Source organism: Neofelis nebulosa, chromosome 8 (assembly GCF_028018385.1).
Source record: "Neofelis nebulosa isolate mNeoNeb1 chromosome 8, mNeoNeb1.pri, whole genome shotgun sequence".
NCBI lineage: Eukaryota > Metazoa > Chordata > Mammalia > Carnivora > Felidae > Neofelis > Neofelis nebulosa.
In genome coordinates this window covers 36,575,274-36,591,958 of record NC_080789.1, presented here as the reverse complement: position 1 = coordinate 36,591,958, position 16,685 = coordinate 36,575,274, and the positions used below count along the sequence as shown (strand labels likewise).

General features: G+C 39.3%; 1 protein-coding gene across 1 annotated transcript in view; it reads left to right on the top strand.

The window, feature by feature from the left end:
* Positions 1–16,685, top strand: part of TMTC2 (transmembrane O-mannosyltransferase targeting cadherins 2) — a 402,871-nt gene that overhangs the window by 149,801 nt on the left and 236,385 nt on the right. The window contains exon 2 of the mRNA XM_058741891.1: positions 5,927–6,497. Within this exon, the coding sequence (XP_058597874.1) occupies positions 5,927–6,497 (571 nt within the window). The remainder of the gene's footprint in view (positions 1–5,926; positions 6,498–16,685) is intronic.

The window sequence follows — 16,685 nt, the reverse complement described above, 5'->3', positions numbered from 1 at the left end:
TTTGAGAGACTAACTGGCCAAAGGTAGTACTCGCGGTGGTAGTAAAGGAACCAGGATGTCATCACTCTTCCTTCCATTCAGGTGTGGAGATCAAGTGGGCAGTTGGAAGTGGTGGCTCATGAACAGCACCCAGACTGGAGATACAGCTGGAGAAGGCAACTCTTGAGTTGGAGATGTTGGAGATGATTGACCATAGAGGTGGAAAGTGTAGAGAGAAAGGTCAGGGAACAGAACCAGGAAAGAAACATCCATATTTGGGAGAAAAATGCGAAGGAGATGCTAGTCAAGGAGAGTTAGAAAGAGGTAGCCTAAAAGGGAGGAGGAAACTCAGGAGACTAATGTGTTAAAGACCAAAGGTAAGACTTCATAGATGTGTATTATCTTGGGAGTGTCACTAAAGCTTAGAGGAATTTTAAGTGAGATAGATACTCATGACCATGATCCGGAGATTTTGAAGGCTATAAACATAATGAAGGCTAGCAGCACGTGCTTGGTGTTGATGGTAATACTAATACTAATAATGATAGCAGCTAACATATAACATATATGATGTTATATAAACACATTATATTACATGTAACAATGTACTTTCTGCTTACGGATTTACTCCTCACAATGACTCTGTAAGACATGTATATTTATTATCCTTATTTTACAGATGAGAAAACTGAGGCACCCTGGACCCTAGTTTCATTGGCTCTGGAGTCAATTTTTTTTAACTTCTGCAGTTCACTGTCCTTCCAGGGCATGGACAGGCATCCTTGGGTAGCACTGAAGTAGGGCAGGTTGACAAAGGTCATTCTTTTTCTTCTCTCTCTTCTAGAGCCAATTTCAACCCATCATTTGAATTTTTTTTTTCTTTTTTAATTAAAAGTTTGTCCTCTACTTACCTTTCAGTAGAACAATTGAAAACACTTTTGGAAGAGGCTGCCGTTTGATATTTGAAGAATGGAAGCATCATTTCTGCTCTGATGGACTCATGGTCATTTATGTGGGTGTTTGTGACTGAAAAGGTCAACGGACAGAAAAAATAGCAGTGAGAGAAACACACACAAGGACAGTTAGGATGGCAGTGTCACACCATTCATCAGTTTTACAATAGTGTTGGCCTTTGTCAACATTTCCTAAAGGAAAAATCATAAGGCAGCAAAAACAAAGAGCCACAAATGAACAAAACTGGAACAGGTTAAGACCTCCTTGAAGACTTGAGGGACTGGATGTTTTTGCTTCAAAAGACAGTCTCTCAGTCATGTGTTCTCTGGAGAATTCTGCCTGCAACTCTTTCTTTTTCACATCTGCTGCTCCGATGTTCTTCACCTTTCCCGGAGTGGAAAATTTCCTAATTCCTTAGTGTCTTTCTGAATTTTCAACACCAATTCATAGCAGTAACCTAAGAAATTGTATCAGTCTGAAATTTTGTTTTGAGTTAAGGTTTTTCATTAGCTGAGAAAGAGCAGAAGTAGTTTTGCCATTTCCATTTTGGACTCTTGTAAGAAAATGCAAATGGGTGAAAATCTATTATGCTTCGTGTTGAATGATTACCTTTACTTCTCATTTTGCTGGCAGATTATTTAGATTCTATTAAAGCCCTTTTGGTTCATATTTTTCTTAATATGATGTGAGGGATGCGTAATACATCCCTTATCACTGACTTGCATGTGTGACATGACTTATATACTAAAGCCCGGGACAATTTAGTCTTATTTCATGTCTTTTGCCATAATATTCATTGGCTAACTAAAAACCTGCCTAAGCAGATAACACCCATCAGAGAATTTTATCATACTAAAGTCTCCCTTAGTATAACATGTTTTGCACATGGGTAAAGTGTTCCTTTGCTCTTTCAATTTTGTTCCATTAAAACTGTCCCCTAAATTTTTTTCTATGATATAAATTTAGGGCTGTGTCTCAGCAAAGTTTCCTCTTATGGCAAAACTATGAGATTTGTGAATTTTGTTTTTTGTCTTGAAACCCTTGTTTTGTGAGAGTCAGATATACAGTATATCTTGTCGGCTTCCACAGATGACTAGATTTATTGCTATAAATATAAGAAATTCTGGCAACTTTGTATAGCTTTTTTAAAGAATACATGCTTCCCCCACCCACCCCACCCCCGCCCCCCAAGAAAGTCTTTGTTGAGTTGGTTATGGAGCTGAACTAATAGCATGTAGAAAACCTGGTTTGAAGAACCTGATTCTCCATCCTATATGGATCCGCCGTGAAAGGATGAAGTATGGTCCTGAACAAAATGTGCTTTCCAGCTTTCCTCACTGCATTAGCAAAGCCTTCTCCCAGAATGCTTTGCCATCGAGCTTTCTACTGCCCTGACTTCAATGGCAAGAGTGTCTCTGCATTGATATTACATAAATTCACATCAATATCTAGGTTAATGTTTAGTAGAGGCCAGTTGGCTTTTCATTCTGAATTGTTTGAAATCAGCTCTGACAACGCTGTTTGGCAGTTTGGCAGTTTTTCATATTTCTTTTAAATTTTAATTATAACCCATCAAGTCTTAAGCAGTTACTTCTGGGTTAGACTCTTGATGAATGTCATAGCAGGGTGTTTTAATTTAATGGATCCAGAGTAACATCTGTTTCTAATATTTTAAAAGCCAATTTATATGGAAATTCATTTAATACACAGTCAATACACGGAGACTTGTAAAAATAAAAATAAATATGGAAAATCAAACCCCTGTGATATAGTAGGTCTTCTGTTAACAAAGGATTTCACTGATGGCGAGGTTCAGCTGCTACTACCTAACACCCAAGATATCACAGCTTAAGCAAGATAGCGATTTATTTCTCATACTCACAAAATGGTGGGGTAGTTACCTTAAAGCTGGTATGGTCTACCGTAATAGGGACTCAGTTTTCTTCAGTCTTATTGCTGTGCTCTGTGGAGCATGACTTCTATTCCTAAGGATTCCCTATGGCCCAAGATGGCTGCTGGAAGTCTAGCTATTACATCTGTGCTTCAGCTAGAGCAAAGAGTGGGAGAGGGAGGGTATAATGCTAAGCTTTTTGCTTTTAAGGACACTTTCCAGAAGTAGCGTGTAGCATTCTGCTTATGTTGCACTGGCCAAAAAATAGTCACATGATCGTATTTAACAGCAAGGGAAGATAGGAAATGAAATAATTTTTTCAGATGACTACCTACCCAGCTAAAAACTAAAAGATCTATGAGTATGGGAAAAGGGGAGAACAGACATTGGAGAACAGCAATCTGTGCCACACTGAATATTTTTTAAGACATGATTTTAATAGACCTTCAGCCTTTTATTGAGCATCTAGAAAAGTCCAACGAGTTCTCATGAATAAATAATATATGTAGAAGGACTAGCATGGTGTTTGGCTCAAACAAGATAATCATGACTACTGTTGATAGGTTTTAATTCTAACCCCCATTTGCATCTAATTTCAGAGACTGTCAGTCAAGCTGACTTTAGTATGGGAGTTTTTGAACACCGTACCCCAGTCTTTATAGAATAGTAGCAACAACAGCTCACAGAGCCCAGATGTCATTGGCGCTAGGTCTCCAGAACACTCGTACTGGCAAAGCAGTGTTCTTTGCTTCTCCATATAGAAGATAAATACACAGTTGCGAGTGTTTGTTAGCTGTTTTCAAGGTGAAACTATTATTGTTACAGAAACTAAAGCTCAGAGAGGCTAATTGGGAAACAAGTTAAAGAAGCAGTTGAAAATGAGCATTGCCCCATCATTTGACCCCAACTGGAGTACTAACTGTTATTTCCTCTGGCTGTGTCACCTTGGATGGGTTTCTTAATCTGTTGGATCTGTTGCGTTTTCCTGTTTTTGAAGATGCTCAGGTAAATTACAGAGCATGTTTCCCCTCAGTCCAGGGCTTTTCCAACCTCGTTTTGGTAATATTCGTGTGGAGATTCCTTTGATCATGCCTGCCTCACAGTGAAAAGCTGAACGGATGGGGGCTGGAGGTTAAAGTCATCAGGTGGCTTTCTATCACATATTCTTCAGCTGTACCAATGCCCACAGCCTTCAAAAGCCCTGACATCACACCAGGCAAGAGGCTTCTAATAATGGAGGCCTCTAATAATGTCTTGACCTCTCTCTGTCCTTCTAACTCACGTGCCTCTATTGTGTTCTGTAAGTATGGAGATGGACTAGGGGTACAGACATTCAAGATGCCACCTTGATCTCTGGAAGATATAATGGCATAGAGCAGGGATCCTTCAAACTGAACCATTTACAGGCCAACATTTGTACCTTGTCTGCATATACCAGTACTGTGGGTTCCTTAATATTTGTCTTTACGTTCAGTCTTTCATTTTTAACAGCTTCATTCTGAGCAAACATCTGTGAAATCCAGCTTCAATTTGATAATTAAATTTCCTTTCAAGTACACATTAAAATAAATATGTCCATTCAAATTTTTACCAGGTTTGCCTGTGTATCTTCTAAAATACTTGCAGTGGTAGGTAGATCATCACATTTTGGGAACTGCAACAGAGTGGAAAGAGCGTGAGCCATGAAACTCTACCCTGCTGATTCCAGCTGTGTGACTTTGCTACTATTATCGATTGATCATTCTTAACCATAATTTGTTCACTTGAGAGATGTAGATAATCGGTACCTCATCATTTACTCTAAGGATTAAACAAGATACAGCCAAGGAGACTGTTACAGTGCTTGGCGGATAGCAAGTCCTCAGCGAATTACTAGGTTATCCTTCCTTAAAGTCTGTTTGCAGATACCAGGCATGCAGGCCTGTAACTGCTAGTTCTCAGAAGCAGGACACAAGGCACTTGGTATGGATGATTGCAAGTCCTGTGAACACTCAGAGGGAGAAAGGCTGAAGCTTTCTAGAATGAAGGAGAAAAGGGAGACATTTGGATGAGGGAAGAGGCATTCTTCCTAGCCTCTCCGGCTCTCCCTTGGCTACTCAAAGTGTGGCCCAAGGACCAGTAGCATCAGCATCACCCAGGAGCTTGTTAAAACTGTGGCATCTCCGGCTCCTCCCCAGACCTACTGACTCAGGACCTGCCTGTTAGCAAGATCCCCCAGTGATTTGTGTGTGTGCATGAGAAGCAGTGCTCTGGGCACAGATATTCTAAGGTATATTTCATTTCTAGTAGGGAGTTCGTCCTTGCTCTCAGCAGATCTCTGCACCAGGATCACCTGCATGAGGATCACTAGTAACACCTGCACTGCGCTTTGTAGAAGATGCAGATTCTCAGACCTCACATCAACCTGCACCCGTAATCTGCATCTTTAGCCCATACATTCCATGATTTTTTAAGGCCGTTGTTTGACAACTGCTGTAGTAAGTCTTAAACCACCTATAGAAACTGCATTTATTCTTCAAACATATTTGCATTTGAACAAACAAGAAAACTTTTGAGAAAGAGAGATACAGTCCTAATTGTAGTGTCAGTAAGCATTAAGGGGAGGATCTGAATTCAATCTATATGTAAAGGCTTCTGTAAGGCTCATTTTGCATTAATCCTGCATACCTGGAATCCCATCATACACAGGATAACAGCTTCCCAGAAGGCAGTGTCTTAGCAATGTCATATAGTTGACACTTGAACAACATAGGTTTGAATTGCATGGGTCCACTTATACATAGATTTTTTTCAACAAATACAGCACTGTAAATGCACTTTCTCTTATGATTTTTTTTAATAATGTTTTCTCTAGCTTACCTTATTGTAAGACTACACTATATAATACGTATACAGAATAGGTGTTAATCAACTGTTCATGTTATTGGTTAGACTTCTGGTCGACAGTAGACTATTAAGTTTTAGGGGAGTCAGAAGTTATGCTTGGATTTTCAACTGCATGAGGGTCGGCACCCCGACCCCCATGTAGGACAAGAGTCAAGTGTATTTTCTTCTTTTCCGAAATTTTATATTTGACTTTCTGTAAACATTTTGTTTTTTTAGCCGTGCTATCAAGACTAATCAAGACCTTCTCCCAGAAACTCCCTGGACACACATTTTCTACAATGATTTCTGGGGGACTCTTCTAACCCACAGTGGCAGCCACAAATCCTACCGGCCACTCTGCACTCTTTCTTTTCGCCTGAACCATGCCATCGGAGGGCTGAATCCCTGGAGCTATCACCTCGTCAATGTCCTGCTGCATGCAGCAGTCACTGGTGTCTTCACGAGCTTCTCCAAGATACTCCTTGGGGACGGATACTGGACCTTCATGGCTGGCTTGATGTTTGCCTCTCACCCCATCCACACGGAGGCCGTGGCTGGAATCGTGGGACGGGCCGATGTCGGGGCCAGTCTCTTCTTCCTCCTCTCCTTGCTGTGCTACATCAAACACTGTTCTACAAGAGGCTCCTCGGCCAGGACTTGGGGCTGGTTCCTGGGGACAGGACTGTGCGCAGGATGCAGCATGCTGTGGAAGGAACAAGGAGTGACCGTGCTGGCTGTGTCGGCAGTTTATGATGTCTTTGTCTTTCACAGGCTGAAAATAAAACAGATCTTACCTACCATTTACAAAGTAAGTGATTGTGGGCGCTGGAGCATTGGGTTACTGAGCAGCCTCCTTGCCTGGTCCTTTTCCCCCATTTAAAAAGCAAATTTGTCCCTCTTCAAAGAGAATTTAAAATAAGCTGTGTTTTGATTTTCAGTAAGTGGAAGTGTCCTTTTTGACCTTTCCCTACTAACATGGGTTTCATTCCTTGATTGTTTTATGTCTTGGGTTTCTTATTTTCATGATTTCAAAGGGTTCTGGTAGCTGGACAGTTTTGCCTTGTAAAGATTATGCACCTTTAGTATTTATTTTTATTCATTTTTTATTTCGGCCCCAATTCTCTGTAATCCAGTAAATTGCTTATAATGTGTATTTATAAAAGTATCAGGGCTGATAATAGAGCCAGATGCTAAACTCTGTAGAGGGGAAATCCTCTGCCATTTGTTAATAGTACTTTTCCTGATCTGACTTTGGAAAACAGCCCTTCTCTGCAGTGCACTGGGAACTCAAATTCTTAAACAATGAATCATCTTCACCTTTTCCTTGTTGTAGTGAATAAGAATAGAAGAGTCAAAACAGAAAGAGGTTATTATAAATTTTGCCCTGAGGCCAATTAAGGCCTTTGCCTCAGGGCTTAATATTTGCTCTTCTGTATTCCCTCAGTGTTTTTAAATGCACTGTGGTTTAAAGGTCACAGAAGCACTTTCAGATCTCTTCCACCTAAGAGGACCAGTTTTTGGCTAGTGTGTTAGGGGAAGGCATTGGACAGACAAAGCTATCTTGAGAAACTGCCTCTTTCCCATCTCCCCATTATCTCATTCATACTAAACTTACCCTTGCTTTGCCTTTTAGTTATAAAAGATGCACTTGGCCAGTGCCGGCAAATCTTGTTCCTGTTCTAGGCCAGTTCCCCCTTCCTTTTGGACACTTAAGTGAGGAGCTGTGATTTTGGATACTTACCTTGAGAAAGCAGTCAACTTTTCTCATTTTGGCAGTTCTTCCCCCTCACCCAGTCAATTCTCGATGTTACTTAAAATCAAATTGGGAAGAAATTGAAGTGAAGGAAAAATTAAGGGAAATAGAAACATTTATTTATTTTTTAATGACTTTTGTTTTTCTTCACTTAGTAGGCAGAGTAGTTACTGCTGCTCTCTGTGCTCTGTGGGGAAGCATAACCTTTTCAGTTAGAACTCAAGTATCAAGTGCTTAATGAAGTTCTTTTGTGATTTCGATTATATGTTGAAACTTTAAAAGAAAACTCTGGTTAGGTTGAGTTTGACGCCTAAAAACAATAGTTTGAAAGTCAAATTCTTAATTTCAAATCAATTTTAATTATTATTTCTGGGAGATTTAGGGAGAGAATTCTTTTTTTCTTTTGTTTTAAAACCATATCAACAACAAAACAAGCTTTCTTGTTTTATTGGAAAGACAGATAGAATACATATAAATCATGGTCTTTGTCCTGTGGAGACTATTTGAGGACTTTGCATTGATAGCCTGTGAAACATTGTGGTTGGACATTTTACAGAATTTCCATTTTACCATCTCCTGGAATACGAAATGATTTTGATATACCAGTTCAGGACTTGATTTTAGGACCTTTTAAAGTTCTAAGACATTTTCAGTTTTCTAAGCATATTTTCAAGGACAGAGTTGCTGATAGAGACCCTTATTATAATTGTGTCCCATACAATTATTTGGGACATACCTATAATAAATTATTCTTTATCTTAAGTTTATTTAAAAAAAAATAATGTTTATTTTTGAAAGAGACAGAGCATGAGTGGGGGAGGAGCAGAGAGTGAGAGGGATGCAGAATCCGAAGCAGGCTCCAGGCTCTGAACTGTCAGCACAGAGCCCGACACAGGGCTTGAACCCAGAAACTGTGAGATCGTGACCTGAGCCGAAGTCAGATGCTTAATCGACTGAGCCACCCCCAGGGACCCCGGAAGTTAAATTTAAAAAAAAAAAAATTAAGTTTATTTATTTATTTTGAGCAAGAGAGGTAGCAAACTGGGGAAAGGCAGAAAGAGAGGGAAAGAGAGAATCCCAAGCAGGCTCTGCACTGTCAGCAAGAGCTGGATGCGGGGCTTGAACTACAAACCTTGGTTCGTACCACTGTGAGATCATGACCTGAGCTGAAGTGAAGAGTCGGACTCTTAACTGACTGAGCCAACCCGGCACCCCTATCTGAAGTTAAATTGCCCTGAGCATCCTGCTTAAGAAAATAAGAAATGTCGCTAGCAAAGGAACTCCTAGCAGCAGAGAGTGTGAAACACCCCTCTCCCCACCCCCCATGTCATGGGAAAGGACTTAATACTTTGAAGATTCGGTGTCCTGAGAAGTTTCCAAATGGAAAGTTGCCTAGACTGTCTGGCAGCCATTGCTTGTGGGCAAGGGAAGTAGTTGAAGCAGCAAAACAATCTGAGAGTCGCCATCTCCACTCTGCTTTTTCTTTCATTCTCACATTTTGGTCCAATGGGCTTAATGAGAACATTTCAGTAACAGACTGTATAGATTTGCAAGGGACCACTGAGACCTTCTATGCCAGTCCCTTTATTTCCAGCAAAGGTATAGAACACCAGAGGTGTGAAGGTCACCTAGAAAGTGGTAGAATCACTGGAACTAGGATACATATTTGCGTGTGTTTAGCGATCATTTTACTATATTGTGAAGATGTGAAGATGAATGAACAAATGTAAACAAAGTCAGATGACTTACCTGGAAGAGAAGAAAATAAAATGGAATCAAATATTCACTCACACTGGCTAAGTAACCTTAGGCTAGTTCAATGACCTGTTTTTTTATCTGGAAATGGAGACGGTTCATGTTCTGTCTTAGAGATGTGGTGAAGAGTGTAATTGTGGGGTGTTCAGTGTGAGCTGAGTGCCCAATGTTTGGAAGGCACCTGATGATACTAGTTGAAGAGAAAGAAGAAATATCAGTGGAAATTGTAATTCTTTATTTTAAGGAAGAGAAGGCCAAAAGATGAACTTCTACTAGTCTTTAAACATACAGTGGTTTTGAAAGCATATGATTTAGGAATCAACTAAGGCTGAAGCATGAATATTTAGGCAGAAACTTTCATTTAGAATTTTATGACTATGGGGCTTGTAAACACTGGCATAGATTACATATGGAAGTTATAGAAAATTCCATATTCTGTCTTTATAATATATAGATTTCTATGCCTGGGGTGAGTTAGAAGAGACTCTGAAGGAAGTGAATTAAAAGACTTTAGAAGGTCCTTTTCAACCTTAAAAGAATAAATCATCTTAAATATCTTACCAATTAACTCCACATCATGGTTTGCCAGATGAAATAAACTTTCCTGCCCTATTAAAACATAACTTTTATATAAACAGAAAGCTCCAGTGCACAAATGTTTAACTCTGTTATGCAAACCAGTGAACCAGCCAAGTACTCAAAACCCAAAATGGCGGACCTCTTAAAGCTGGAAATTATTAGGACCAGAGGGGCAAGGCTCTCTGTTTTGATAGTTTCATCAGTAATGTTTTTCTCATAACGGTCACACTCAACTTCTTTCTTCACAGTGTTGGTTTCAGTTCTGCACCTTTTAAAAGATTTTGGGTCTTTTAAATGTGCACCAGGGCCAGGCAGAAGGGACTGGTGGAAGCAAGATTCTGCCCACCTCCAGGACCCCTCTTCATACAGTATTACAATAAGAAAATACAGGTTTGGGTTGGGTAGAGTTTGAGATTTTTCCCTTTGCTTTTCAAGGGAGTGAGAGAGAGAGAGAGAGAGAGAGAGAGAGAGAGAGAGAGGGAGAGAGAGGGAGGGAGGGAGGGAGGGAGGGAGGGAGGGAGAAAATGAGAGACAGTGCATGCAGGTGAGCTGGGGAGGGGGCAGAGGGAATGGGAGAGAATCTTAAGCAGGTTCCTCACCCAGTGTGGAGTTTGACGCGGGGCTGGATCTCATGGCTGTGAGATCATGACCTGAGTGGAAACCAAGAGTGGAACACTTAACTGACTGAGCTACCCAGGTGCCCCAAGTTTGAGATTTTTCTAAGAAGACAGACTTCTGGATTTTTCTATGACATTTCTTATTATTTAAAATCAATTACTAGTTTAAAAACAGATAAACCCTGTTTGGGCCCAAAAAAATCCTTTGGATGACTGAATTTGGCCAGAATTCTTGGCTGCCAGTTTTTGGCTTCTAAGGCTCATGCAGATGATGCACATATCTATATTGTATAAAAGACGTTTGCAGTTCTGCAAAGGAAATATGAAAGTTTTCTTTTTTTGAAGTATGTGAAAAATAGTAAGGACCTGGCATATTGTAGATACTTTATTTAGCATTTAATAAATACATAATCTATGGGTGCTAGGCACTATCCTGAGTGTGCTAAAACATAAACACATTTAACTTATATAATAAGTGCTTATTGAGAGAATATGACTTATGAACTAATGTGGTTGAATATGACATGAAATAATATAATCATACGGTTGTCAAAAGTTAAGATTTGTTTTTTGTTTTTGTTTTTAATGTTTACTTATTTTTTGAGAGACAGAGACAGAGTGGGAGTGGGGGAGGGGCAGAGAGGGAGACACAGAATCCGAAGCAGGCTCCAGGCTCTGAGCTGTCAGCACAGAGTCCGACCTGGGGCTGGAACTCATGAACTGTGAGACCATGCTCTGAGCCGAAGTTGGACGCCGACTGAGCCACCCAGGCGCCCCTTGTGTTTGTTTTTAATAGTTAGCAAGATTTGTAAGAAGACACCAAATATAAAATCTTCAGAAGTGTGTTTGAACAAAATGTGTGTTCATAAACATCTTAAGTTTTTTTAAATGATCCTCTTCTTAGCTTCAGCATTCTATTTATGGTGTTTCCCCCATTGTCCTTGGCATCTGGTGCACCATCTGACACATAGTAGGTACTCAGTAAATTATTGAATTCACACTTGTTTCAGTTGGCCTTTAAAAAATATGTGCCTGAAATGTTAAAGTGAAATCCAATCCTCTTCCCTTTATACAAATGAGGATTTCATTCCTGGTTAGTGGGGTCCAGAAGGTACAATTGGAAGAAATGCATGTCAGAAAATGTTGAAAAGTAAGTTTTCTTGACTTCTCATCAAATGATTATTTTAGCCTTTCTTAGATGACTTTCACTTACTTTAGTTTTATGTGGTCAAAAAGTAAAAGTGGGGGAGGTGGCCCTTGAAACACACTTAAACTAGCCTTGCAAATAAGTGTTTCACTTTTATCTGCCCACAAAATTTTTTACAAGTCTCCCATGACCCCAGGAGGTACATGGGTAATAAAATCAGCAAAAGCAACATTTTTCTTACTTACCAAACATCAGTCATTGCTTGCCTAGTGGCCATTTTCTGTGCTTATTTAACATCTGTTAACTGTTTTAATGTGGAAACATCTTTTTTCCCTTTATTAGCCTCATAATCACTTATTCAGTTACAGGTGGAAAAAAAAATTAAAAAAAGGAAATCTGAAAACCAGTGTAACAATTCTAATAATAGCCCAAATTGATTTGGAAAAATAGCCCTTTTAGTTTGCTCTTTTAAGAATTTCTGTAAAGATGACTATCTTCGCTTTGCTATAGTTGCTTCCAAGATGTACCCTATCTGGACAACTTCCTTTTCTTAAAATTAAATTTTGTAGCTCTATTTCATGTAAATAAAATGATGAGACTACATTATGAGAGAGGAAATGGGGAGGCAGTGCCGCTTTTGGAAAACGAGGCATCTCTGTCTAGAAATAACTTGTTCATTTTAATGCTGAGCAGGATGTGAATGGTGGAGGTTGCCTATGGTGAAAATGTTTATCTTGGATGTTAGGTAAGCTTGGTTCTACATCAAGATGCAGTGATCAGACACAAAGTAACAAATAATCATCTGTTTTCAAACTATTTACAGGCTTTACCTTGAGAATGTTTCCTGAGGGCAGGGGCTTACGTTCTGTTGAAGGTTTGGGGTTTGTCACGATTGGAACACTGAGGATCTTAAATGTGGTGCTTCTGTACATCTATTTTGTGTGACTCCCCCGGTATAGAAGAGCATGGAAAGAGAGGCGCATAGCCTACAGGTATTTGCACATTGAATCCACATGTGCTTTTTTATTTGATTAGCTGCTGGGGATGGCATTGGCCCAACATGTTATCGTTTACAGCTTTGTCCCTTTGCTTTCTAGACTAGGTTGTGGTTTTACTCAAGATGTGACTCTCATATCGATTGCGCTGAATGAAATATATATTTGCTGTTTCTGATTTTCTTCAGTCCACATCTGTGCCACTCTACTTCAAGTAGTGTTCCCACTTTCTTACGCTTTTTTTCCCTTCATTTGCCTTACACTTGACTTTGTGAGGATCCAGATATAGCAAGACACTCCAATTCTGATCACAGTATTTCCTAGCATTATTGAAACTGGAGGGCTGACTATTTGTCATGTACTTACAAATGAATTTGGATTTCATCCCAGTAAACTTGTTGTAGCATTTAATATTCATGACCTATAGAACTTTGAAACTTTGAATAGATGCCAGCAGTGCTAACCAGATAATACCACAAATAAAGGTGAGGTTCAAAAATATTTTACAACTCGGAAAGTCAAAGATTAATATTAATAAGGTATTTTATTTCTGTGGGTTGCCTTCATTGCTCAGCTGATTTAAGATGATTCTGTATTCTGGTTACAGTTTAAGTGCAAGTTGAGTAATTGAAATTTGGAAGCTGACTACCCTTGCCAGTTCATGTAATGCTTGTGTTAGAGTGTTAATACCTGGAAGGGTGATCTATTTGCAGATTATCTTTTTTTTTTTTTTTTAAAGATTCACCTTTGTGCAGGACGCTGTATTAGGGGTTCTGGGGATTCAAAGATGAGTGCACAAAATTCTACCCCTAAGGACATTTTAGAGTAGGCTAGAAAGTTGTGAATAGCACATGCAAACGTAGAACTGAAATTCAAGCTGGAAAGTGGGGAGGCTGTAAGGGAGGCACTGGGAGTGCAGGACAGCTTCAAGGAAGGGGGTGTACTTTCTGCGGAGGGGATCAGGAAGCACTTTCAGGAGCAGAGACATTTGAGCAGGGCCCCGAATGGTGGTTCAGATATAGACATTTATAATTGGAGAGGTGAGGGAGAGTGGAAGGTGGAGCCTGAGCACTGCACAGAGGGAAACTCCTAGGAAGTTCCGGGGGACCACTGGGCAGTGGTTTTGGCAGATACAGTGCATGAAATGAAACAGGAAAATGAATGAGGAAAGGTAGATTGAGACAGCTAGTATGTATAATGATGTAGGGACCTTTTAAGATATGTTGTGGCCCCAGCAATGTTGGGAGACAATGCATAATTTTTAAATGTGCTTGTTCTTCGACTGGTCCATGGGAGAAGCTTGGGAATGTCCAGGCTAGCGCCATTTCGCCACTTGGGAGGCTTTCTTCTGTGTCCTCACTTGGGGACAGACCTGAGAGAGGATCCCTTTGATGATGAGACAGATTCAGGAGGTTTATCTCATTCAGTGAGTGTGTTTCCTGCCATCTCATTCTTTAGCATAAAAAAAAAAAAAGGCAGTTATTTTTCGAAGTTAGATTATTTTACTTTTTACTCTATAGTATCTAGCATATTATTATATACTCCTAATGAGAAAAACAGGGAGTCCTTCAGGGCTTTCTCCTGTGTCCGTTCTTCCAGCATTGCTGAACGGTGTTCAAATGTTACAGTGAGTGGCCACAAGTACAAAATCCCTCTTTGTTTTGCACTCCTTACAGGAAGACAGAACCATTTTTCAAAATGGTCCTTTTTACAATACAGAATAAAATATTCTATCAGCACTGAATTTCAACCAGTTAACTCCGTATACCATCAGTGAAAATGACACGCAAATTGGACCTTGTGATGAATAAATAATGAGTCTCATTGAAATCATCTCTGCTGTTCTCATAATACTGTCTGGGATACGTATTACATCACTCGGCTCAATTTTCGATAACCTGCTGTCTCAGAGGAATCAGATCGACTGAAGGGGATCTCATGATTATCTGGTTACTCATATTCAACTGGGTACCTTCAGTTTCACAGAAAAAAGAAAAAATACCCAATGTGGTTTGCACAAATTTCAGATCATTGTCATTGCCTGTCTTAAATGCTGGGAACGGTGGAAATGCTAATTTAGTGTTGACCTCTCAAGTGAAATTTAAGCTATAGAAAGGCACATTCCAGGAGTGCATTAGAGATTCCTGAAAAGGCACGATCACGTAGGAGGTGGGGTGGATAAAACTGAGTATTCAATCAAATTTATTGATAGTTAAAATAGTTATGAAATGTGATAGTGCAGTAAGGTTGCATGGTGTGGCATGTTTTAATGTTCACACCAGGTTCTTACCTACTGACCACAGTGTTCCTTTTTTCAAAAAGAATGGTAAGAAACCAAAAGGGGAAGAGAGGCAGCCAAAGTGTGCAGTGATTTGGTGCTAGGAAGGTCAATGTGCCCTTGCTCCCTTTTGTCTTTACAACTCTGCGGCACCCAGATGGCTCCTGCATGCTCTGTTGGTCTGATTATAACTCTTGCATCAAGTGAAATAGCATGAATTCAGAATTTAATACATGTTTCCTCAGTAATTACGGCCTTGATTAGTGAAGTCAGTGTTTCAGTTCCAAAGGACACTTTCTTTCTCTCTCCACATGTTTACTCATTTAATTTCAGGAGATGAAATAAACTGCAAAGATTTCTTTGATATGATAAGAGAATCTACAGTGACTGTACCTGGTATGGGGTTGTCATTTTGCTAATAATTCATGTAAGATTCAAAGCAAACAGCAGGGACAACATGAGAAAAATGAAGGACATTTAAAACCAAGTAAATGACTTGGTTTTTAGTAAGAGAAGAAATGGAAAATATATTTAGAATTTCCATTAAAATATTGCTTAACGTAACTAAGTACCAAGTACATTTAATAGAGTTCTTGATTATATGCAATATCAGTTGTATTTAAAAATAGTTTACGTATTTAAAAACTGAAAAAAAGAAAAAAATCTTAATATTTTAATTTTGTGCATTTTGTGCATCTTAAACTCTTAGTTTTCAATGTGTTAAAACTCTGTCCCCTCCCCTTTAAAAGGGTTTATGTGTGTGTTGTGTTATGTGTCCTATTAGAATAAATTGCATAAAGACATGCTTATATACTAGAGCCAGATTATACCAAAGTGATACATGAATGATTTGAGTGTATTTCCATAACTTCTATGAAATGGAAAACTCCAAATTGCATAGAATTAATCTTTCTTCTAACTTGAAGTTGGGCAAAAATTTGCCAGTTTCGGTGTTCCATGGAATGTAGCTTCTTTCTTCTTAAGATCTTGTGACATGTGATGAAAAGTTAAATATATCTAATAGTATAAAAACCACTGCTGTTTACTTCGAATAACCATTGGGCGTTTGGCTCCTCTCCTTTTGCACAGGTGCTAGTAAGGCTATTGTGGAAAAGCCATAGGATTGGAGCATCTAGATTTAGATGCAAATTGCTGTGACCTTGGATAAATTACTGACCGGCTTGCACATCAGTTATGTGGTCTGTAAAATAGGAATATAATATTTGCCTTGCAGGGTTGTTAGGTATGAATATCGTCAATGTACACTCTTCCGCCAAGTTCCTTTCCTGTAGAAATATCATGGTCATCAGCGTTTCACAGTGTTTCCACATTTCAATAGTAACGAACTTTTTACCTGTCGTTTTGTAGAGCACTCAGCGTAGTTGTTGCTTTTCTCACGGGGATGCAGGGTGAAGCGTCAATCAGAAAAAAATGGAGTTCTTGCTATCCTGTTCACCGGTGCTGACAATGTAAAGAATATTGAGAAAACAAACAAACAGACCTTTTTCAAGGATAATTCTTCTGAACCACACAATTTGATCATTTCTCTTTTTGTTTCATCTATTGAAAACAAATATATTTAAGTCATTCCTTAATTTTTCGTCACTTTATATCAAAGCATCAACTAGAAATTTTATAGCCTGATTTTTTCCCCTTCTGGCTCAGGATGGTGCTGTTGCTTATACATCTGGAAATGGAGTCCCCTCCTGTTCTCCCCAGCACCCTGTTGCCTGTATATCCCCTTTAGCCAGGTTTAGAGTAAGGAGGATTAGTTCAGTAGCTGCAATAGCTTGCAGCATTCAAGTCTCATTCTTTGAAGAAAGGGGAAGCATTGTTATCACCTAAAGGTGAATGTTAATCTCTTTCTTTCCC